Below are 24285 nucleotides of genomic sequence, written 5' to 3'. Positions count from 1 at the left end.
TCCCTAGGTCAGTTATAAGCCAAATAAAGTAAACAATTTTGTTTTTTTACATATTATGTACATGCGAAAGACATAATGGTAATTTATACAATATACGAATACTTTCTCGAATTACAATATTGGTTAAGCTTTATAAACAAAATAAATTTAAGCAAAGGGTTTCTTGGTGGTTTAAGTATTTCGTAGTAACTTTATATTTAAACTATTTCATCGAATTTTAAATTGAATTACAATAAAAGTAGCTCTTTTAACTGCGGCAGTAAAATTCACATTAAGTCCCTTCTTTTAGTTAATGCTGATTTAGTTGTTTTTTGGTCTTCATCAAAAGTGCTTCATTGACATTTAAAGATTTTGCGTGAGGATGACGAGAAAGAACACCGAAGACGCATAGCCTACACTTTAAGTAACTTGGCTTTAGTGCTTCATTGATCACCTCGGCTGGGACCGTTACGTCACATGGAATTTTACCCGAATTGGAATAACGCGGAGCTCTGACATAAGGGCCTTCGAAGGAAGACTGTGGTCTGAGCTGTCGAACGATACGATTTGCAATTAAAAAGTGCCCGAGAGGACCTGGCTAACACGATTACTACTTCGGAAAGTGAGAATTGGCGGTAAAAACTCCATCAACGCTCCTATCTAGAATCATGCTTATTAAGTGGTTATTTATATGTAGTATGATTCTAGAGCAATAATGATCGAATATTTATAATGATTTTATGTTTTTTATTTATGTGTTTTCTCGTATCGATATTTTCAAAATGATTGTTTGTCACGTATGTTTTCAAATAATATGATACGTGACTAAAAATATAGATTTCATTGTGTAATATAATATCACAGTTCACTGGTCACACTTACACAAGCCGGCACTAAGCCGCGTTCTCTTGTGTTGCATGACACAACCGAGTTCATTCAACGGATTTATAATTCGAAAATGATATACAGGATGATTAGTATTTGCTGTCAATTAATGTATGGTAAATCCTATACAAAAATCAACAGTTTCGGAAATAACAAATAAAGTAATGGTAATAAGAAAAAGCTTTTCAAAATTAGGATCACTACATACTAAAATTAATTATTGTTTAATATCTCGCCTTGCAGTACAAATACTGTTAGAAAATATTAGCCTATGCTTATCAATAGAAAAAATTAATCAATGTAACATATTTCATAGTGATCAACTTATACGAGTAGATTGAAAATAGTGTTTAAGCTCTCCTAAAGTTTTTACGCGTATAAGTAATCGCCCTGTATATTAGATATTTATATAAAAATATGAAATGCATTTTACGATTTGTGAGACAGCGTTTAGAATAATTGCATTGAATTATTGGCATTTATTTTTAAGAATGTTTCGATAATTTGTCTCAACTTGTTTATGCTAGTTGTCATTTGCAACAAGCATTTTTCTATAAACAGCATTACATAAATAGCATTGTACCGTTATAAAGCTATTAATATTCGAATTATGTAAGACGTTATAAATAATTTACAGCTGCGACGAACTTCGACATTGCAGCCTTTAGTTTTATTGTTCACTAGATAGTAAGCGATTAACATTTCATCATTTCAAGCGTCAACCATTTTGAAGTATGTGTACAGATCATAGACTAAAAAGCTATTAGCTAGCTAGAAGTTATAAATGTTTTTCCTCAAATTAATCTATATTTAACAGCATATACATTTGAGGTTAACTGTAATATTACACATATCTTGCTAAAATTGCCTTTATAGTTAACAGTTAATAATAAATGATTTATTGATAGGAAATTACCGCACTACTATTGATTGAATAAGTTATAGTACATAAAAATAAATTTTACATTTTATCGAGGTCGTGATATCAGAAAATTGAGTTTTTACTTAGTTACGCAAGAAGTCAAAGAAGCGCCTAACGGACAATTTTGATCACTGACAGATGACAGAAATTCATAGAGTCGGTTTGATGAAAATAGAAAAGTTGTAAAAATATGAAGTAGTTGAAATAATAAAAAAGTTGAAACTAGATTTGAGGTTAAGTATTTATGTAAAGTTTTTAAAATATCTTTGACAATTATCGATAAGAAAAAAAAGTAACATTTCCTTAAAGTACATTAAGCCGCCATTAAAAAAGTGCTTTAACCTCATTTAGTGGCGTAGGTTTTAGACATTCAGTACTATTTTAAGAAACTTGCCCAAGTGGTTACTTATTTTATTTTGTACGCAAAGACATACACTCCATTTAAATTACACAAAAGGGGTGGTCAATAGAACTTTGAAAGAGACATTTTTTATTTTATTCATATTATTATGCATTTGGATGAAATATAGTAATAAAAAATGAACTCAATTTTTTTATTAACTAGAATCAAATTGAGCTCCCTTGCAATCGCATTTACAATTTGGTACACATGGTTACCGGGATTCTATACGTGTCCTAATAAGTGAATAGCAATTTTTACAAACACTGTTTTGTTAAAACATTTTGTTCTATGTATTAATGGCTATTATTTAGCCCGAATACTGTACAGGCAGTACTACTACTAGTACTACTTATATGACAAAACCTACAAACTCTACAGATGCGAAATAGTGGTTCAAACACCGCGCAGTTAAAGGTTCATTGTAATAATTGCAGGTTGCCAAGCTCATCTCAAAAACTACAAAATAATATATGACTATTATATAACTACTCTAGTAATATTTTATGATCACTTTGACAAATATTGTAGTTAAGCTTACTACGAATATAGCAATGTATATCCAAACTTAGATATTAATAAAATGATCTTTTACTTTATAAAAGGATTTTGAAATAAATTTTCTCATAATTTATATTAATTGCATGATAATTCGGAGAAATAAAAAGCGAAATGGAAAATGATAAATTATTACTTAGTTATTAAAAAAAAACTTGTTATGGTCATGTATCAGCAAGTGATATCTAAAGTTAATTAAAGAATCTAAGAAAAATTAAAATGTAACAAAAACACTTTAATTATATACAAGACAATATATGAATATTATTTGTTTGAGATTTATAATCATATTTTACAAAAATTTGTAAAAATTTCTGTTTTTAACGTTAGATGGTAATAAAATGAAAGTGGTGCTCGTATAGTAACAAATTTACTTAGAAATGTACTTGAGTAGTGGTAGCCCAACAGTAGAAGGATGACACTTGCGATCATAGGTCGCGAGTCCTATTCCCGGGATACAGGGTAACATATAATTCACACTTTGTGCATTAATAATACAGGATTGCCACAGTTCACAAACAAGTTTTCTTAGTATGGGTAGCAGCGTCCTCTGCGTACCATAATACCACACTGCAATCGCAAACCCGCCTGCCAAGCGTGGCGATTACGGTGTATCCCCCCCATAAATATATTTGGGGGAGGCCTATGCCTTGCAGTAGTCGTCTATATGCTGAAACGATGTACTTGGGTATTGCTGTGTTCGTCATTAAATTAAAATGCAAAAGCTGTTAGTGATTTGGAATAATTGATATTGATTTATCAATAAAGTGAGGTAATCTTGTGCAATTTACATTTTTTACTATTAACACTTTTATATAAGAAATATAAAAAAAATAATTGATTCAATTATGCGATAGATTATTTCCGTAGACCCAGTTATCTATACAGACATTGCAAATTGTCTATAGACAGCTAAATATTAGGGGCACCGGAAAGTAATATCATTGTTATCAATATATTTTGCAGAAAAACCGATTGATTTTTACCGCTACCGCATTGTGAGTTACTCGATAGTGGAAGGAACTTTGGTTTTGTCGATGGAAAGGATAGAAAAAGCGTTTAACGGTACTATACTAGGCGGCGAAGACTATGTAGTCAGTTGAAAATAGCATTTGGCGCGTTGGGCTTTAAGCACACCAGTCTTTTCACTGAAAAGCCATTGACAGTCTGCATTGAATCAGAGTTTCGCCTGCTAAGTGATTAGTAGTAATATAAGTAGTAGTATATTTCATACTTCTGTGACATATATAAATTACATTATTCATATTATTTTAATCAATTATAAGTCTTTATTATGTCATGTTGTGTGTAGATTTTTTGTCATCAGTTTCACTTTTTTTGTTATTGTTTTGTATGTGTGTTATTGTAGTGAAAAATAAACTTTATCTACTTATCTTATAGGTCACGATAAGACCTCCTTAGAAGGAGTTAAAAAAGAAACCACAAACCTCATATATTTCCTGTGCTCATTGACCGGTACGAAGTACTCGTCGTAGGGGTTGCTTGTATTCATGTCTACCTCCACATCCTTCTTCTGTTTCGTGTTCCCGTTCTTAGGCGTTAAGTTAATTAGCTCCAAGTTGACCGCCTCCAGAGTTTTGGTGTCTCCGTTGGGCTCCTTACTGTGACCATTTTGGTTCGGTGCGCTTGATGTGAAGGAGTCGTTGTGGTTTGGATCATACTCGTCGTGTACGTATGCTCTGTTATCGAAGGCTGGTGGTGGAGATGGTGGGGATGGTGGTCTGTGCTGCGGTCGCGCCGGCTCCCGTGGGGACGCCGATCTGCTGTGGCTTCTATCCATTACCTTTGGGGCTGACTGACATCTGAAACAAGTAATAGTACACATTAAATATTTGTATCAATTATTTAATAACATAGTTAAGTGTAGAACGTTTTAATTTTATGTTTCCGGTTATAAATGATTTTTAAGATCTATGAATAATAGTTCAATTTATATTATTTATTTTCACGCAATTTTTTGCTGATTTGTTTATAAACATAAAAGTAACAATGTTTCTTAACATTTGTGACCATCTGAGTATCATACGTCAAATATACAGAGTATTTGTTTAAAAGTTTAAAAGCCTTAAAGAGGTGAATGTATAGCTCATTAGCCCTCAAGTAAGTACGGTACATTCTTCCTAAAAATCAATGGATTTAGAAACAATATATAGAGTTTCCAAAGTATTATTAATCGGTTAATTATGTATTAATAATATTATATTATTATGTATAAAATTAATTGTTGTTTTATATCTGTACCTGTAGACTTTACATTGCCAAAAGTTATTGGCCAGTTCCATTCCAATAGAAAAAGTAAATAATATAACATATTTCGCAGTTATCACGTTATGCAGTTTGCTTGAAAGTTCATGTAAAAGCTTTAAAGATTTTTTTTACAAATGAGCCCCTTCGCCCTTTAAATGATTTATACATTTAACCAATCGCCCTGAACAAATAATTAATCTGTTATTAAAGTAAATATTTACAACAACTGGAATTTAAAATATAGTGTATTTTAGGAATAAAAAATATGGTAATTTTATTCATATTTATCCAGTATAGTATAACATAGTTAATGCTCTGCCTTGCATATTCCTTCCCCGGTAAAAATATTGGCAACTGTAAATTGTTTTAGATAAATTAAAAACAACAAACACGACAAAGTCACGTCAAAGTCAGACTTTGCAATTATTGAGATTTTTCCGTGTCTTAAACAATAATAATAATAAAATGTTTAATACTAGGTCGACCTCAGGTTTAATAGACCGGGAAGAAAAATTGTATAAGTGAATTGTACTAATTTATTAAGAAAATTATAAATACTAGTCAAAAAGTCTTACGTTAAGTCTAAATTTTTGGTTCCTTTGCATAAATGGTATAATCTTGTTATTTTGGTCTAAAATTCTCTTTTAATATTATCGACATCAAAGATTCCTAGAGATTTTTCTTACTTTTTTTCTCTCTGCACCATGTTTCCAAAATCTGAATAGTTTTTTCAGGTAACTGTCGTTGACCTTCTTAAAAATGATAGGCCTTTATAGGTAGGTGAGGACAAGCCAATGCATCAGTTCATCGCTTGTGAATACAGATAAATTTTCGATAATACCCGCTTACGAATTGTTCACAATGATTACTGTTTTTCAGATTTTCGTAAACCCCTGGAGGTTTAACTGAATAACTTCAGTAACTAAGTACATCTATCCCCCGATTTACACGGTACTCGTTTTACACGTTTTCGCTTTTACACGGTTTTCGAAATGAGTTTTTTTTTGGTTTTTATCGCACTCTACTAAATGCTACTGTGATTGAACACGTGTGCTGTGTACACATTTCACGGGGAATCCCGAGCTTATGTGCTGACTTGACTAAATATGAAGAAGTTTACAAAGATCTTACAAAAAATTCGAAGCAATTGTTAATAACCGATTTTATTACCATCTCTTATAGTGTAAATATTTCTGCTTCAAACATTGAATCGGCACAAATAACTTCGAGTGATGAAAGAGAATTCGAACCTTCGATTCCGAAAAAAAGAATGAGAGTTATTTCTGGCAGTGATAAAGAATAATAAAACACCTTTGGTTTTATTTTTTGTTCTTCTGTTTAATGTATATTGTAATTAAATAAAGAAACAGTGTCTCCGTAATATATTAAATATTTTAACTTGTCAATGCATTTTATATTTATTTCTGTGTCCACCTAAAAATATTAAAAAAAATCACAACTGTTAGCAAAATTATGCATTTTCTGCAAGCTTTTTAATTTACACGGTTTTGACTTCAAAATTTTTAATTTTCGATTTACACGTTTTTCTCAGGAACGTATCTACCGTGTAAATCGGGGGACAGGTGTATCTACATGAATACTTAGATGCAAAGAAAAAGGATCATAGTAGAGCAAAAACATACTTTTTATTTATGGCATTTGCATAAAGTTTTTCTGATCCGGTATTGCTATGTGATAAAAAAAGAGGTAAAACGGAAACATTGCGAAACTATAATTGCAAAAATAAAATCAGCCTCTACTCATTTTATAGATCTATTAAGTCTACTAATGGTAAACACAGTAGGAATAATGATACATTAATGATACCAGATGTCCTTGTGTCCGGTAGTAACCAAAAGCGGTTGGTGCAATTAGAAGATTTGACGATAGCCACCGGACTGAAACTTGCGCCGTAAATTACTAGGCCGTTCACCTTCCCATCGCCAATTACATGAATTATTTATAAATAATTATATATTACACAATCTGCGTTTGTTTACAAAACAGTTACAATATTAAAGTTTTAAAACCACAATAAAAAACTTTTCGAAACATGTTACTTGCATATCATTTTCATATCAGCTGATTGCCCCCCATTGTATAGACCTACCCCGAACTTCGCGAAGTCAGGTTTTACGCTACCGTCTTACGTAACCTTGAGCCTTCTTTTAAGGCCTGTAAACAAACTTTTTTTTACTAATTGTCAGTTGATCTCTGGGCATAAGGATATAGATAAGTATAAGAAAATAGTGACGTACATAAGGCTAACACAACAATTAAAGATAAGCCGGTTATACATTTCTCGAGGGTTCAAAAATTAGCAACACTTTTGTGGTCAACTGCGCTTATTACAAAACGCTCCCGTGTAATATGTCTTAATTATTTTGTAATAAATATAAAAACATTATTAATTTTTTTTCTTTGTTTTGCAGTGGACGTCTTATGTTTGAATTGAGGATAATGACAGTGCGAAGGTTATTTATATGATAATAAAGCTTGGGAATAAATTGCTTAATACTGTTATATATATTATAGTAAAGCAATAAAAAACAAATGATACTAAAAAAGTGACCATAAAATAAAAACTCCGTCTGAATTTGTTGTGAGTTCTTTTCAGAACTAAACGTGTTTGGAATTCTTGTAGCTTTAAGTGATATGTCAATCTGATTGTAGTTTGTATAAAAATGAACTCTTCTAGCATTCCTGTCGTGACGTATAATTCATAGTAAGTGATATAAGTAATCATAAATGGATAATGTATTAAAAAAGGTTTTTGAATTAAATTTGCTGTGTGAGTGTCTGACAAAATTCCATTTAAAAATATTGCTCAGCTAAATGTTTCATTTGTATTTTCTTTAATTAAATATTGTGTCATCTAAATCGATATCAATATATTATTAGGGATTCCATATATTAGTTTAAAATCGAAGAACAAATAGTACACGTGATTACGTCTCCCATACGTATTTCTTTCAATATTTTAAAAAATTCAAATTCCGATCTCTATCGCATTTACTTCCATACCTTTAGGACATAATGTACATTGGTATCTTAGTATTACACAAGACAAGTCTGCATCAAGCTACACTAACAAACCTCTGTACCATACCAGGGTTGTACCCGGTACATACCACGTACCGGAACCGGCTAGACTACATAACGTTCAGTCGATTGCAGTACGCGATTACTGTTGGCACCAATGTTTATTATACCAGTTAGAAACTAAACAACGAATAAGATAAATAAAAAGATTAATATTTAAACGTTTGTGTAGGAAAAATATTGCTTATTCAATCGACTTGCATAATAAATTATAGAGTAATAAATAATTGCAGAGACTATTCGTATGTATGTACTTTGAACGAACGTCGACAGCGGATGTCCTTAGATTCGAAACAAGCACTGTCGCACGAGGCAAGCCACCTTTTACTGTGTAACACAGATAACATAGAACTAATCATTGCCTTATTTTTCGGTAAAAAATGTCATGTTTTATATTAAAAAGAAATTATGATTGATTTTTAATTTCACCACGGCTATTTTTTGCAACCGATGGACGCCCACTGCTAGGCATAGTCATTCCCCAAAGATGGTGACGATGACTGGTCCTGCGCTGCCCACATCCAGCGACTACACAACTACTTGAGTAGGCACGACATGGATATTAAACATCACTTTCGTCGTATCCATGTTTATTTAAAAGCCAACTTATCCGGAGGCTCTATAGGGATAATCGAGTATTACACCCAGGTCCTTCATAGTCTCAGCCATTACGACTATATCATTAGCAAGCAGCTATCATAATGATTTTATTCTAAGTTAATGTTTGATTTCTTTAGATGAAACGAAAATTTCTATGATAATTGTGATTAATACAAAGTTAAAATATATGAATAATAATGAAAAGTATTAAAATAGTTTAGTTTTTTAAACATAAATATTTTGATTTTTTTTAATGTTGAATATCTATAAATACCTTTACTAAATTTTAGTAAAATAATAATGTTATTACTTATAATCAAAAACTTAAATATAACTACAGACGTCGACAGCATGAACCGATATGAACCAATACAAAACGCAAAAAATGTAATAAATCAATCATTTAAAGTATAAACAGTCAATTGTAAACCTTTGAAGATGCTTCTACTAGGATCTATTTGCCAAGCTAGTAGCTTATTAATTTGTTTAATACTCTTTATAATAATTAAAAAGGGTATACAATTCTCATACTCATGGCAATTTCTTACTGACGCATGGAAATAGAAGAAAGACAACTAGCGACAGATTATTAGAGAAAAAAGATATGGCTTTAATAAATCAACCAGTAATCGTTCAATTCAATTTAGATTCCGTGGGTCTCCTGCTCACGGAGCTAAGGAATTCGAGTGTGTTTATGTTTACGTTTCTACGTGATTTCGTCTCCGGCTATTGTTTATAACAAATTTTTGGTGTCGGTATCAGTTTAAAACACGATCTTTTGTAATATTACAATTACAAGTAAGTAGAGTGAATAATGTACTTTAAAGATCGGCGAGAGACGCTATATGAAAACCGCTTCCAACTGGTTATATTCGAAATATACGGAAGAGACATATGTCCAAAACTAGATGTCTTGTGGCTGAAAAACTATATTATATCTAAGGTAAAATCCATTCATACGGAACGTTGTAAAACAAAATTACATTGAAGCGTTGTAACCCGAGCCATTGAATATAATACGTACAGATTGTAAATAAGAGCTGATTTCCTCTTACCTTAATCTATGTTGTCTCGGTCTATTTCTAGAGTCTATGACCAGGGATCTCGTGTAATAGTATCGCGCGTGTGACGAACGGGGAGTTCGCGGAGCTTTCCTATACCGCTCGCACCTCACATAATTCCCGCCACCGGGCATTTTTAACACTCACATGTTAGTTTTCGAAAAAAAAAATTCAATGACATATTCGTTTTTTAAATTGCCTCTGTCATTGACGTCCGCACGGGACAGCGATGGCTTCCAGTTTCAGATGACGAAGAAAACAATCATGTAAACAATAATATTGATGTTAGTGCCTTTTCGTATAAAGGGTGAGTTTCTGATGAAAAACTCTTTAGTTTTTTTTTCAATATTAATCCATTATTTTTTTAATGTAAATATTGTAATATTTAACGTAAATAATCCTACACTCCTTGTGTTTATTTGGTGGGAATTGTTATAACCACTTGAATATACTATAAGCATGCTTTCCGAAGTGGCAGTAATGCCAGTCAAGCAGTAGCAATTTACCAAGATGAAACTCAGTCTTCTTGGGCGCCCTCGAGTCGGAATGCTAAACGCGAATTGACAGCCAAAGCTTTGACGTCTTACGCTAGGTCACTCTATGAAGCGCTAAGCAATCTAAGTTTATGGGAGCCACCTAAACCGCCCAATCTAAGGTTTCCGAAGTGGCACTCGAATTAGGATAAGTAAACAATTTTTAGGTTGAGCACCTTCTGCGCTCTGCCTTCTTATACTCACGGAATCTATAATTGCCAATAAAACAAGTGTCAATCTAGACCCAAAAAAGTTACGGTCATGCAAACTATCATAATATCTTATAGTCCGCTCAAACTATAAAACTATTGAGATGATGAAGGCACATACAATCCATCTTAATATGAAGGTGTCCCATGTAACTTGTTAAAAATGTCCTATTGAAGAAAGTAAAAGACGGGAAACTTATTCAGGGAAATACTATAGTGCTAATCAAATTTGCAAAGAAGAATATAGAAATGTGAATGAAATTAAAAAAATAAAGTATTATGTAGTGACTAGAATATAAAAATTGTAAATTATGTAAAGTACTATACATAAATAAATAAATATACAGAAAAAGGATCAAATATAAAAGAAATTTCATTATATGTAGTATATACAATAGCTTAAATATTTTATTGTTTATTCATAGTAAAGGCAGTGAATTCTTTATGCTTGGTCTTTTTTCATAAATAGTATTTAAGAATAAATAAAAAAATTCGAAGTCTATAATCGAGTATAGTGTAAATTTAATAAAGTTTTATTTTATCTCTCACTGTACAACAAACGGAATCTGCCTGTATATAAATATTTTCAACAACAGTGACTTCACGTTAAAAGAATAATATGCATGCGTGCTATTGAGTGCGTATACAATTGAAGTCAATCAATTAAGTATTTTTAAGTTTAAAAAAAATGTTTTAACATGTTTGTATATTTTTCTTTTTACTATTTATATCATTTTATAATTAGTAACATATGATTGTTAAATTTTACCTTTTAATTTAGAATAATATAGTTAGCAAGACAATTGAATAAAAAATAGAGAGCTTATGTTTATAAATCTATATTAAGCTATTTTAATAGGTGCCAAAAGGCTTTATTACGGTTAAATAAATAAGAAAATCCGTCACGATGTATATATCATTATAGAAAATTAGAAAATTAATAAAAGCATAATGCTTACACTTGGTAAGCGAACTGTCAAGCGAAAAGCTAGACAGTTCTTTTAAATTAATATGTATAAACTATATATAAATGTGTTATGAAATATTTGCACATTGAAGTACTGTGAAGAAGTATTTTAAAACTAACTATTTGTATTGTATCTAGGCCTTTAAAAGTCGTAATATTTTCTGTAATAAAATGTTACATCGATTGATCGCGCGGTAGTTTACTGTCAGTAAGTTATTTATTGTTAGGCCGTGTCAAAGTCGAAACATTGTGCGACACTTCAGCTACAATAAATAATTAATGGAATGCGTGTGATTTGTACCACACAAGAATCTTAGACATGCAATTTGAAAGGCCACACGTTGCGCGACAGCTGTTTTATATATTTATAATAAGATACGTTGATATTAGCGACTTTGCAGCCATTTGCGTTGTCTGGTTTTGTACGAATTATATAGAAATTAGCCTATTTCACTATCCTTTTCTTTTTGTATTTATTTCAACTATAAATATTTAATAAAAATGGTAATATTTAGAAGTTTTTCTTAACAGCTAATTCTTGCTTATCCGCTTTATTTGTATTGTATTATTTCGTAGTTATTATTTATTGCTGAAGTATTGGCACTGCTTACTCTTTTTTTTAATAATTTTTAGTTTGTAGATTCTTGTAATTAAACTCTCAATGTTCTTAATGTTTATGGTTAAAATTATTATATAAATAATTTATGTTTTTCTTTTCAATTTCTTTAAATTAATATTTATTTGACATGTTATTTAGTTTTAATGAAATTGTCATTGTCTATTTTCGTTGTCATCTTATTTCGATGCTATATGATGTTGATTTAACTACAGAGGTCATGTCATAAATTTGTACAAAAGAGGATCATGCCTCTTTTTAATTTTTTTAACATACGAGTGAGAAAATTAATTACTAGTAAGCTTTTTGTAATGAATAATAATTGCTCGCGTACCTGAGCTTCAGACAAAATTTTGACATTTAAGTAAAACTACGTGGTCAATCTATACTATAATTTAGTTATTATAATTAAATAGTTAACAGAGTATATTTATGTAGATTGTAAATAAGGAAGGTTCTATTTCCTTGTGGTATTTCATAGTTAATTTGTCATGGCTCACTTCGCCTCCGAGAACAAAACTTGTTTGTTATAAATTAAGTTGATAGCTAACGCAGTCGAAAATAGTATTTCACTTTCGTTAAAAGAATCGTTCATAGTTTAACGAAATTTTTTGTCTACCCATTTACTGTAGCATATGCTAAATTTGGCCATTTAAAAATAGGCAGTGACTAAATGACCTGAAGGCCGATGTTGAGAGCGGCCGCGGTGAATGGCCCACTACGATTATTAATTAGCCACACTTAAATGTTGACGCTCGATCAGAATATCCGTGACCAAACAAAGTTGCCGGGGCAGCTGTGAAAGTTGAAAACAGGCTTTGCAATGTTGTCTAGATAATCTATAGGACTTCGTAGTATCACCCGTCCTCCTGACCGATTTGTATCGTGTTTACTTGTTACGGCTAATATTTTGCTTGCCGTTTTTAACTGTATCGCATGCCGCTGAATACTGTTGTTACGAAAACGAATAGCTAATGTCTTATAGTAGGCGCACACCGCATTTGCCTTTGTTCTCTTAATTTTTGTTAATTTGTAAAAGTGACCTTGTTAAATTTGATTCTGTTAAATTTAAACACTAAATTGGTTGTATCTATACAAACGAATAAAATTGGTGTGACTGTTTATAATATTAAAATAACCGTTTTTTACTACAGACATACGAGTATATTTTTGTCTGTCTGTATGTTTGTTCCTAATCTCTTAAATGGCTAGATCGATTTTGACGGGACTTACGCTGTTAGGTAGCTGCTATAATAAGAAGTAAGTTAGGGTACTTTTATTCTATAAATTATAAAAACAAAATGAACTAAATTTTCTTTGTTAAATTCAACGCGGAAGAAGTCACTTGCTCAACTAGTACTAATATTTATAATAATACTAACTTCACCATTATCATCATCATATCAGCCGGTAGATGCCCACAGCAATCGGCGAACGATGATCTTGCGCTACCTGTATCCAGCGACTTTCCGACTAATACTTATATATATATATATATATATATATATATATATATATATATATATATATATATACATATACACGGGATGCATGATAAGTTAGGTGCGCCCTATAAACCTTTTCTCTGACATTTGATAACCGCCCGTTCTATTTTTCTTTATGAACTAAGTTCAATTAACGGTTAACATATTTTGCTTATATCATCTTATTTCTTTTTATCCTATGTTGTTTTATTATTTATTTTTATTATAACTGAGGTCATTAGGCGCTGGTACAACATCCATGTAGGTTTATTTATGCAATGAATTAATTGTACAAATTAGAAATAGCCATAACTGAAGAGTATAACCTCAAAAATCATCAAACATCACTTGAGAAACTTTAATCGTAAATTTTCGCGCCAACTTTGGCAATCTCGTCAAGGTCTTATACTTTTACGTTAACGAAGCTTGTGATGTAACGTTTGCACTTATTAACATGAAGGTCACTTGAATGTAACAACTCCGAATTCTATATAAGCGTTACGCATCCATTGCAATAGTAAAAGTATATTTTTAGAAGATAAACAGTCTATGTACGCAATTGTACTACATCATATATTTTTGGAAAAGGTGAAGAAAAACAAACAAAGCAAGTAAGCCGGTGCATCTTGAGATAGGAAAATACGAAACACATGCTTCATCTGCCATCTTGTTTCTGTGAGAGAATTGTATTCCACTTGAGGGTTATTCTCACTTAAAGTACAAAAATAAAAACTAATTACCACAATTTAATTAACAACCTGATAACTATATATAGATAATTTGTTATAGCGTTATAAGGGTGAATGTATCCTGTACAAAAATCAATGGTTTCAGAAGTAATAATAACGTAATGATAATATATAATATAATAAGAAAAAGCGTTTTCGAAATTCGGATAACTACTTATTAAAATTAATTGTTATTTATTATTTGTCCCTGCAGACTTTACACTGCCAGAAGTTATTGAAAACTCCGTTGAGTTTCAGAGTGGTTTCTTTATTTTTTTTCAGGTGATTAGAAATAGGTGAAAAAGTTTTAATGCCTTTTGCTGGCAAATAAGCTATGCATTCACAAGTCCCTTTAAATATTTAATATCTATAATTAATAACCATGTATATGAAAAATATCAATTTAATAATTTTAAGAGAGTGTATGTCGTAATATTTTAAACGAAGTTACTACTATAGGCAAAATCTATCATCTGATTTTATAAATTATGAATCATAAGAGAATATTTGTAGAAAAGTAAATATAAACTACTGATCAAAAGATATGTATGAATGGGATCTTAAAAATCCCATCCGGGTGTGACGTGAATTGAGAAGTGACATCATCCGAGGCAGGGGATTCTTCGAGGTTTTGTTTTTTGCAAAGTGCGTCGGGTTTTTGTTGCATTTATTGGATCTTCCTGTTAAGATAATTTATTTCAAAAATACCCGTCATAATCCCAACACTATATGTTATTTTCTTATTAAGAGTTAATAATTCAGGCATTATATTATAATAAATAATAATTAACCATAAATTACAATATACAGTACATAATATTACACGGCCAGTTATTTACTTGTATATATTACTTTACCTACCTTTAAGGTAAACATCATGAGAAAAGATTTAGAGACGAAAATTAATCATTAAATTTTGATTTTATTATGTTTATTTGGAACTTTTTATTAAACGCAAAATCAGGTAAAAAAAGGTAAAAGAACCATTAAGAACTTAGAGCATATTATTCGAACATTTTAAATTCACAAGGAATACAAATTTCCTTCATTGTAACATAGGTAAAACAGAGACCATGGAGCAAATGTCAATAGAATAACAATGAGGATAAGAAGGTAAGATAGTTATCGAAATTTTCCTCTTGATCTAAGAAGATAATAAATGTAATGAATATAAATCGCGAACAAAGTATTTGTTTCAATGAGGAATGACGCAAATTGCCTTTTCTTACCTATCAAACAAAATCTATTTAATTCTTTATTTATATACAAATATAACTAATGTTTTAAGACTAAAGTAGTTAGTTTTACTTTTTAAGATTAAATGTAATATAACCTTAAATTACTACGTCACCCAATTGTTAAGCAGGTAACGTATTACGAAGGCCATAGGGTCTAAATTAGCATGAGCCTCGTGCTTGTGGTCATACAAATAACCACCAAGAGCCACGATCAGAGATTCAGAGCGAAGCGTGCTGTAGTCACTGCTTAATATTAGGTAATTCCGATCATGCCGGTCGAATTGCAACACGCAATAGAATCTGCATACAATTGGTTTCGGCCCGAGGCAACTAGTTCCACGGGATTGCGTTGTTTAATGACCGCCATAATGGTTATTTTAATCTGTGTATTTAATTCGATTTTTAAAAAAACGTCTTCCTTATCGCCCATTAGTAGTTTAAAAATTTTTAATCTGTATTATACATACTACATCGTATATATCGTATAAACAAACAATAATGGTATTATTCTTATGCGAATAGATGTGATTGGTTGTAGATGTGAAAGTTTTAAAAGAGTAAATAGACAGATCATTTGTAAGCAAAAAGCTTTTAAGCAATTTCATATAACTTTGTATAAAGTGATTATTCTAAAGGCCACATAATTTTTTTAGTTTAGATTGCGAAAGGCCAATAACTTCCGGCAGTACAAAGTTTCTGAGGACAGTTAAAAAAAATTTAATACGTAAAATTTCAGGGCTTTGTAAACAATTTTTCTTGTTGTATTACCAAAACGTTGTTTATTATTTCTGAAACCATTAATTGGCAGCAAATGAAGCTATACATAGAATCCTTTGAAGAAATTTTTAACGTAAAAATTAACTTATATTTTTAATTTACTTGTACATCGTTTGTTTTATCTATTTATTTTTATGTGTACAGGATTGATGCACTGTAAAATGTTTTTATAAGTTCTCTTTATTTTCAATAGCAAGAACAATAAATGAGGAATGAATAGAGAGTGCGCGAGAGCAGTTGTTCCATGCTGACTGTTTGTAAATTCCTTACGAATAATTGTAAATAGGGATATGGTTTCAAACTGAGGTGAACAGCTTTATATATCAGTAAATATATATTTGAATAACGTTAACAGTATTGTTAAATAAGTGAATATATATGCCCTATGTTTACGTGTTGTTGAATAAAAGGCTGTAACACAATGCTGCGATTTTCATTTATGGAAATTCATAAGATTTGTTAATAATACTATAGAAGGTAGTCCAAAAATTGACGATTCAGTAACGCCTATTGATATTGTTGTTAAAAACCTATTCGAATGTCTCACGATGTTAAAGTTATCTATCAAACATGATTTGTCGTTGCCACATCTTGTAACCTTAAGCACAGTTCTCACACGCTGTGTTTGGCGTGGGACTAAGTTTTTGATTGTTTTAATATTAAGAATCAACGTGATATCTTCATTTAAATGTACGGAGATCGTGCATTTCAAATTTTTCCGTATTGACTACATTTTAAAATTGAATTTTAATATCCTATCTAGTTTAAATAATGCTCTTAAAATAAGAATTATGAATTGAAAAATATAATCTGTTTTAAATTTTAAAAGGAATAATTATCGTAAAACCATTTAAAGGATTGATGATCAGCATTTTTGATACATTTATATTTTCTTTTTTGAACATATACAAGAATAACCCAATACAAAAAACGCAACAGTGTAAGTATAATAATAATGTTAAAGAATATTTCATTACGCTTAACCACTAAAATATACGACGAAATGTCGGAACTTCGTACGTCGCCGATAGATGGCGCTAGTCATACAAGAAAACACCGTGTTGGAGATTAATTTATTAGGAAAAATGAATGAAGACGCGATGTATACAAGAAATTAAGTTACTAAAAGGTATTCTCGTTACAATTATTTATAAAAGGACTACGATAATATTATGGTCTGAATAGATTCGCTATTGAAACATTCGTTAATCCCGTCTACGGGCTAAACTTAACCAATGCGCTTATTATGCAGTGAAACTTAAAACATGAATAAAACAATGAAGCTGTATGGGGCGCAGCGCCTACGATAAATTTCTGAACGACGTCGAAGTTGATGTGACTCATGCTCCTTGCGCGTGCACTAAGCTCCCATGTAACCTTGACGATTAAAGCTCAACGCAAAACTTCCAAGTATTTCCCCTGCGTTAGTCATTAATATGAAATATGCGTTGCGAAAATGTTGCAACGAACAATCATAGTTTGTGAATGAAATTTCATTACATACGGGACCATCGAGTTCGATTTAAAGGTAATTTTATACTGTTAATTTAAAAAAATGTAAGTTTCAAACGACTTCCAAAAAGATTTTCAATTTGGGAATGATGTGTTCGTCTTCAGGCTACTTTAATGTTTATTAAATATGTAAATGTACATTATCAAAAAAATCTTGTTGAGTTTCTTTGACCTGTGGTGCAATAGATAGTAAACTTAATTTGACGTCAATAAAAATATGATACATCGTAAATTAAGATTCCATGTATTTTCGTTATTTTCTTAGAAACTTCTCAGTCTCAGGGTAGCGAGTCTGTCATTTTTTAAAGGTTCATTTTGGCAGATACGTTGTGGAATTTTGACGACCGTGTACCACCTTCCCGTTTCTCCATAGGACGAACACAAAGTCACTCTACCACTCTTTCGCTGTAGAGTTTACTTGAAGGCACACCCAGCGCTTCGAATCACCGTTTCTGATATGTATAACCCGAGTATAGAACGATCTAACGGCTCCTTTATTTTTGGAAATCATAACCCACGTCTTTCCTGAGTCTACGTGTTTCATCTTTCACCACATTGTCGCTTTCCATCAGGCGAGTTGGTGGTCAAATGCGCACAAGTAAGATTTAAAAAAAATCATGTGCATAAATAAACGTTACAAATAATAGGTTTAGTTAAATAAAACATATGAATGTGTTTTTAGTGTATCAATCAGGGTTACTTAAGCTGTTGTTAATACCTCAATATTGTACTCTAGTAAAATATCGTTTTGTCCTAATTTGAATATCAAGCATTGAGTAATATCACCTTCACTTTGTCAAGTGTCGTGACACCAGGCGGCCTCGTGACTTTAGTTCGGCTTTGAAAACACGCCAACAATGCACCATTGCGTATTTTTCAACACCTACCCAAAAAACAAATGCAATAAAATCGATTTAAAGTCATTAGGACATCGTATAGCATATGGACTTTTAAAAGATCATTTTTTATTTCTTCTAGAATTATTAATAAAATACGCTTGTAACACAGTAATCTTTTTTACTTGTCCTGCGTATTTATCGATACTAATTTGACAAATTATTATTGGTTTTAATTAATTAATTAGAAAGCAGAAAGCGCGAAAAAGAAATTTTAATACGCCATGACAAATACGAGTTGTTTCTCTGACAGTTAACACGGTTGTCGACATTGTTAAAAACAGTAAACATATTAATGTATAAATGTTAATAATGATGTGCAATCATTACAATTACAAATATTAAATATGTTACATCCATGCGGAATGCAAGTAAATAGATTTATTAAATACATTGAAGTTATGTGGCGCTTCTACAATTACCATAATTAACATTGAGCGACAATTAAAACATAAATATACCACATAACGTAATTTCCATTGTAATGAGGACTTATATATGACAAATATTATAATTATTGTGCACAAGGTTAATGTTTTTATAATAATTAAGTATAAATAAATTATAACAATCATATTTTAATTACATTATTATTTTATTGCCGCTTATTAGATTGTAATATTTGTGTGCTGCCATTGATAAAGAGTTATAAAAAAAAAAATTAATGCCAAATCGTAGATCAGCACCGATTTTTGGTTACATTACCATGTCATTTTTGTTCATATTTTGACTTCAGTTAAGACAATAATAGTTTAAGCCGTACGCGACGCCGGTAGGCCACCCATGAGGTGTATCATATGAGAGACAATATATTCAAAGTTGTGGGAAATCGCTAGATGCGGGCAGAGCAAGACCGGTCGTCGTAACGATCTTTGGGGTAGGCCTATGAATTGTAGTGGGCGTCTATCAGTTCACATGATGATGACGATAATGAAAAGCTTCTTTTTCGTTTGTAAAATAAGTTAATTTTATACAATAAGATATTATTAAAATGAAAAGAATATTAATAATAATAAATGAATACGCCGGTATTATATATTAAATAACTTATTAGGGGGACCCGATAGTAATGTCCTTTTTGCCGACATATTTTACAGAAAAACCGACGATTTTTATCCCTCCGGCATTGAAAATTTGTATACTAGAAGGCAAAAGGTTCTTGATAACGAAGGTGAATATATTGGTGATTAGAAATAACAACTTGTTAAAAATGTAGTCACGTGAATTTAGCTAAAGAAAGCGACATTACTTTCCGGTCCCCCAAATATATCAATAGAAATTTATTTCCCATAAAACATAATAATGTATTCGCGTGCTGACAAGTTACAGTTTAAACATTTCGTTAAGATTGTAATAGTCTTAACAGTAAAGTGTAAATTGCACGCGGATGTAATGGCCAAAAATTATGATTTATTATTGTCATTACCAGTTGTAGTCACGTAATGATTCATAAGTCTGAAGCCTTTTCGGGCGGCGTAACTGTAAAGTGGATGGTCAGTGACCAGACGGTGAGGATCGCCGGCAGCTAAATGTACGTGAGACGCGTGGGAGCGAACGATTCGCAGTTTCTATGTAATGGAATTAATATTGGACCTTGAGTTCTGTTTACGAAGTTTTAAATTTGACCTATGCGTAAAATAAGACTCATGACTTTTTTTTTTAAATAAAAGAACTCGTACCGTTTTTAGTTTTTTGGGTTTGGTATAACTTTTTCTTTTATTTCTTTGTACGTAATACGTGAATTGTATAAAAAATTACTTTCCAATTTACATATTATAGATGTAGTCATTTATTATTAGCTGTCCTGACAGACTTTGTACTGCAAGAAGAAATATTTCAGAAAGATCATTCAATTTGTTGATTAAATGCGAAGTAAATAAATTTTGTTATTTATAAATACTGAGCGATGTTTAACGACAAATTCAAAGCGAACTTCCAAATACGTCAAGTTTAAATTATGCTCTTCCTATAGAAATATAGAGTAATTTACGCGATGGACAAAATGACTGTACTTTCTTCCAATAAAAAATAACAGCTAGCGTAATTAACACAGGACTTTTGAAAATACCGTCAGCAAAGAACGTCATTGTATTAAAGCATTAAAAATAACGCCTTGTTTCGATAACCGTAACTGTCATAATCAATTACCACATACGTAGTGAACAAAGTGAATTAGTATTGGTCGGAAATCGTAACAGTCCTTTCTGCAAGGCCAAATAACCGCGTTCCTATCTAATGAAATAAAACCTCCTTGAGTCGTGACCATAGATCGCTGCATACAGCCGGTTGCCTCAACCTTATTTAGAACTCGTATCACGCAGAAAAGTTATTGACAGTCGACACGCATATCTATCACTTGCACTTCCTTGATACAAAAGTGAGGCCCAATTTGGCGGACCTATCCGTCTTCCTATTATGAAGTTTGAAACAAAGGGATGTACTGCTATGAGTATAATAAAGATATTATTGTTTATTGCATTGATTCCCTTTTATTCATAGAACATAAAAACAATAGATATTTTATTTGATTGAAAGGCATAGATCTGATCATAGGAGTGTATATCTATCTTCTTTTATATTAACTCCATTTGTTATTTTATTCGAAACAAAAGGTATCGATGAATAAAAAAAACAAAACAAACATGATACTGAAGTAGTTTCCATGTAAAAGTTTTAGTAAGTAAATTAAAAGTGGAATTTGTTAAAGCCGAAATGGTTTTAAAACTAAAAAACGATAATAGTTAATAATAAATTAATAATTATTAAAAACCGCTTCACGGATAATCCGTAGGTGTAACAATTTAATTGATTACGTAGATACCCATGACTAAGTGTTTCTCGAGATGAATTTTAATTTACCACTTCATATCGTATGATTAAGGAATAATATTCAGGGTTTTAATTACAACTCAATAAATATTTACACACAATTTATTTTAATGTGTGACCAGACTTGATTTATAAAATATAAACACTAAAACAATTGTTAAAACTGGAAATAAAAAAAGAAAATTAACCCTTTTCCTGCGTTGCTAAATTAATATTACTTACTAGATGTCCCTATAGACTTGATACTACTGCTAAAAGTTATTGGTGGTCGCTTTTTTTCTATCGGAATGCGACACGCTAATAACTTCTGGCAGTATAAAGGCTGCTGGGGCAGATAGTATACGTTCACCCGTTTAAAGATTTTACTCCTGTATAGGTGTGTTGTGTACACAACAGAAATATATAAGATAAATAACAGGAATAAAAAATAGGATATTTGCAGATAGGCTCACATTTAACTTTATAGAAGGTACTCTCAATAGAGCAGTGGTAGTCCAGCGGTAGAGGACTTAGACTTGCGATCGTAGGTCGGGGGTTCGATTTCCAGGACACAAGCTTATACTATTTTCACTATGTGCATTCTTTATATAGGGTTGCCACTGCTCACAAATAAGTTTCCAGACGACGTGGACCAACGTCCTCTATGTACCATAATACCACATTGCGATCGCTTACGCCTCGTAATGACTGTGGTATATCCCCCAAAGATATTTTTGGGGAAGGCGTCAATGGGCGGAAACATCGATGGCAACTCTCAATAATAACTAATATATTTCATGTTATGTTTTTTAAATGTTTTAATTTTGGAAATATTAACTAAGCCTCTGTAAAGGTCTTAAAGAAACCTGCTGCATTAATGCAAATGTTAACATATGATCTGAGTCAGGAGAGAGGTGCATATGTAATGTGTGAATGACATGTTGTCATCGTAAAAGAATTTGGGCGCGGTGTGACACCGCGTGAGATGAACTCTGACAATGGAATCTACTTGAGATGATAATTTCCGATAAGATAAAAGAATGTAGGGTGTTTAGTAGGTGCATGTATATTCAGAAAGCCGATGTTCGTAAACATATAGCAACAAAGATCAGATTGATTCCGACGCCCAAGCGGTACTTGTAGATTCTGCGGGCTCAAAAAAGCATGGCGCAGAAGACGTTTACATTAAAACCTCTTTTTAGGTAGCGAAGCTTTTGGGTTCCCTGAAAAGCTTCGGCTCGGGTCTTTATTAACTGAAACTTCACCGGATCGGGAGGAATCCGAGCTCATAGATCGCTTAGGCGGACGCTTCATGGGCTGACAAGCTTCAAAAGCCCCTTGACAGGACTTCTACTTAGGTTGGCACTCGTCGATAATACCTGTTTAGCAGTCTAACTTAAGGGAGCCCCAGCTTTGACTTTATCTAATATTACTACTCAAAAAGTGACTAAATCCTTACATTAGTTGGTCGTCAATGAATAAAAAATTAAAAAGCTTTTTTAAATTACACTAAGAAATAAACATACGTAGTCAAAACTTTAAAAAAATGTTCTTTTTTTAGATATTATTCAGCATATATTTTGAATAACGAACGTAGAGACAACTAAAACATTACGTCATTTTCCATAGGCGCATTCTCAATAACTAAGTCAAAAGCTTCCTATTGCGTGACATTTTAACATTATAAGTTAAAAAATTGATATTTTATAATTTTTCCACTCAATAACTTTTGTTTACGACCATTCTCTGTGAGTCATAAACCTACAACTAGTTACAAAATGTAGAATTATGCGGCCATAAACTTGGACATGTCTTTATCGGTGCTGCTATTTTTATTACGACAATTTAAGTTTATTTTTTTAAATAATTTCGTTTAAGAGTATTCACACAAAAAAATCAATTGATATAAATTAGTTTGAAAATATTTTAGTTCACAATAACATTTTCATTAAAATTATGACCTCATATAGGATATAGACTTTATATTTAGTCTTCATAGACTTCGTTATTAGTATATTATATATAAAGAAAAACGTAAGTATTTATGTAAAAAAATTTAATTATTTATTTATACCACAATTTGTATTTTTTTTTATAATTTTTCCGCACTTCATCAATACTATTTACGAAAATTTAAACAATACACCAAGTTATTGGATCCAATCAAATTTGCTTGCAGCAGACACGAACTCGGTGTTCAACTTTTACTTGACAGTGAACTGACGTTACTCAGCCTCGAACGACCTCCAGGCCAACATTTCGTTCGACCGGTCCATCGATACCACTGCAATAACACGTGACTATACAGTTACTTCCGCTGCAACCGGATGTACGCGTGAGCGGCTGAAAGTGTCGAAGACTGGTAAATTACGTAACGGCATGAATTGTCTTGTGAGTGAGACGAGAGAACTTATGTGAATTGTATTAGAGATTGTTTGGTTTATATTTGTTTTCTTGTATCTCAGTGGATTTTGAATTGAAGAATATGAGATAAACAAAGCTCGCTTTGTTGCGTTTCCACTAGAGATTTTGCAAGGATGCGTACTGAGGGATGTGTTTGTAACAAATTAATAGTATCATACAATTTACATTTGCGATGTACGAGGCTAGATGCGGATTTAACCTTGTATTGTTCTTACAATTGGGGCACAAGCCATTTTTATATACATACGAATTGGTGCATGACCAATTTCTTTAGGATTTTGATATTGGAATAAAATTAACAGCATATGCTAATAACTT

The 24285-nt window shown here is 31.7% G+C and overlaps 1 protein-coding gene across 1 annotated transcript in view; it reads right to left on the bottom strand.

The window, feature by feature from the left end:
- LOC137929409 (uro-adherence factor A-like) overlaps positions 1-24285 on the bottom strand; it is a 71467-nt gene that overhangs the window by 18698 nt on the left and 28484 nt on the right. Inside the window, exon 3 of the mRNA XM_068772340.1 lies at positions 4193-4567. Within this exon, the coding sequence (XP_068628441.1) occupies positions 4193-4545 (353 nt within the window). The 5' untranslated portion in view covers positions 4546-4567. The remainder of the gene's footprint in view (positions 1-4192; positions 4568-24285) is intronic.

Source organism: Battus philenor, unplaced genomic scaffold, assembly GCF_028537555.1.
Source record: "Battus philenor isolate CCGP_79_NKW_IND1 unplaced genomic scaffold, ilBatPhil1.0.hap1 SCAF_5, whole genome shotgun sequence".
In the NCBI taxonomy this organism is placed as follows: Eukaryota; Metazoa; Arthropoda; class Insecta; order Lepidoptera; family Papilionidae; genus Battus; species Battus philenor.
The sequence above is the reverse complement of the archived record's forward strand: the minus strand, read 5'-3'. Positions and strand labels throughout refer to the sequence as shown.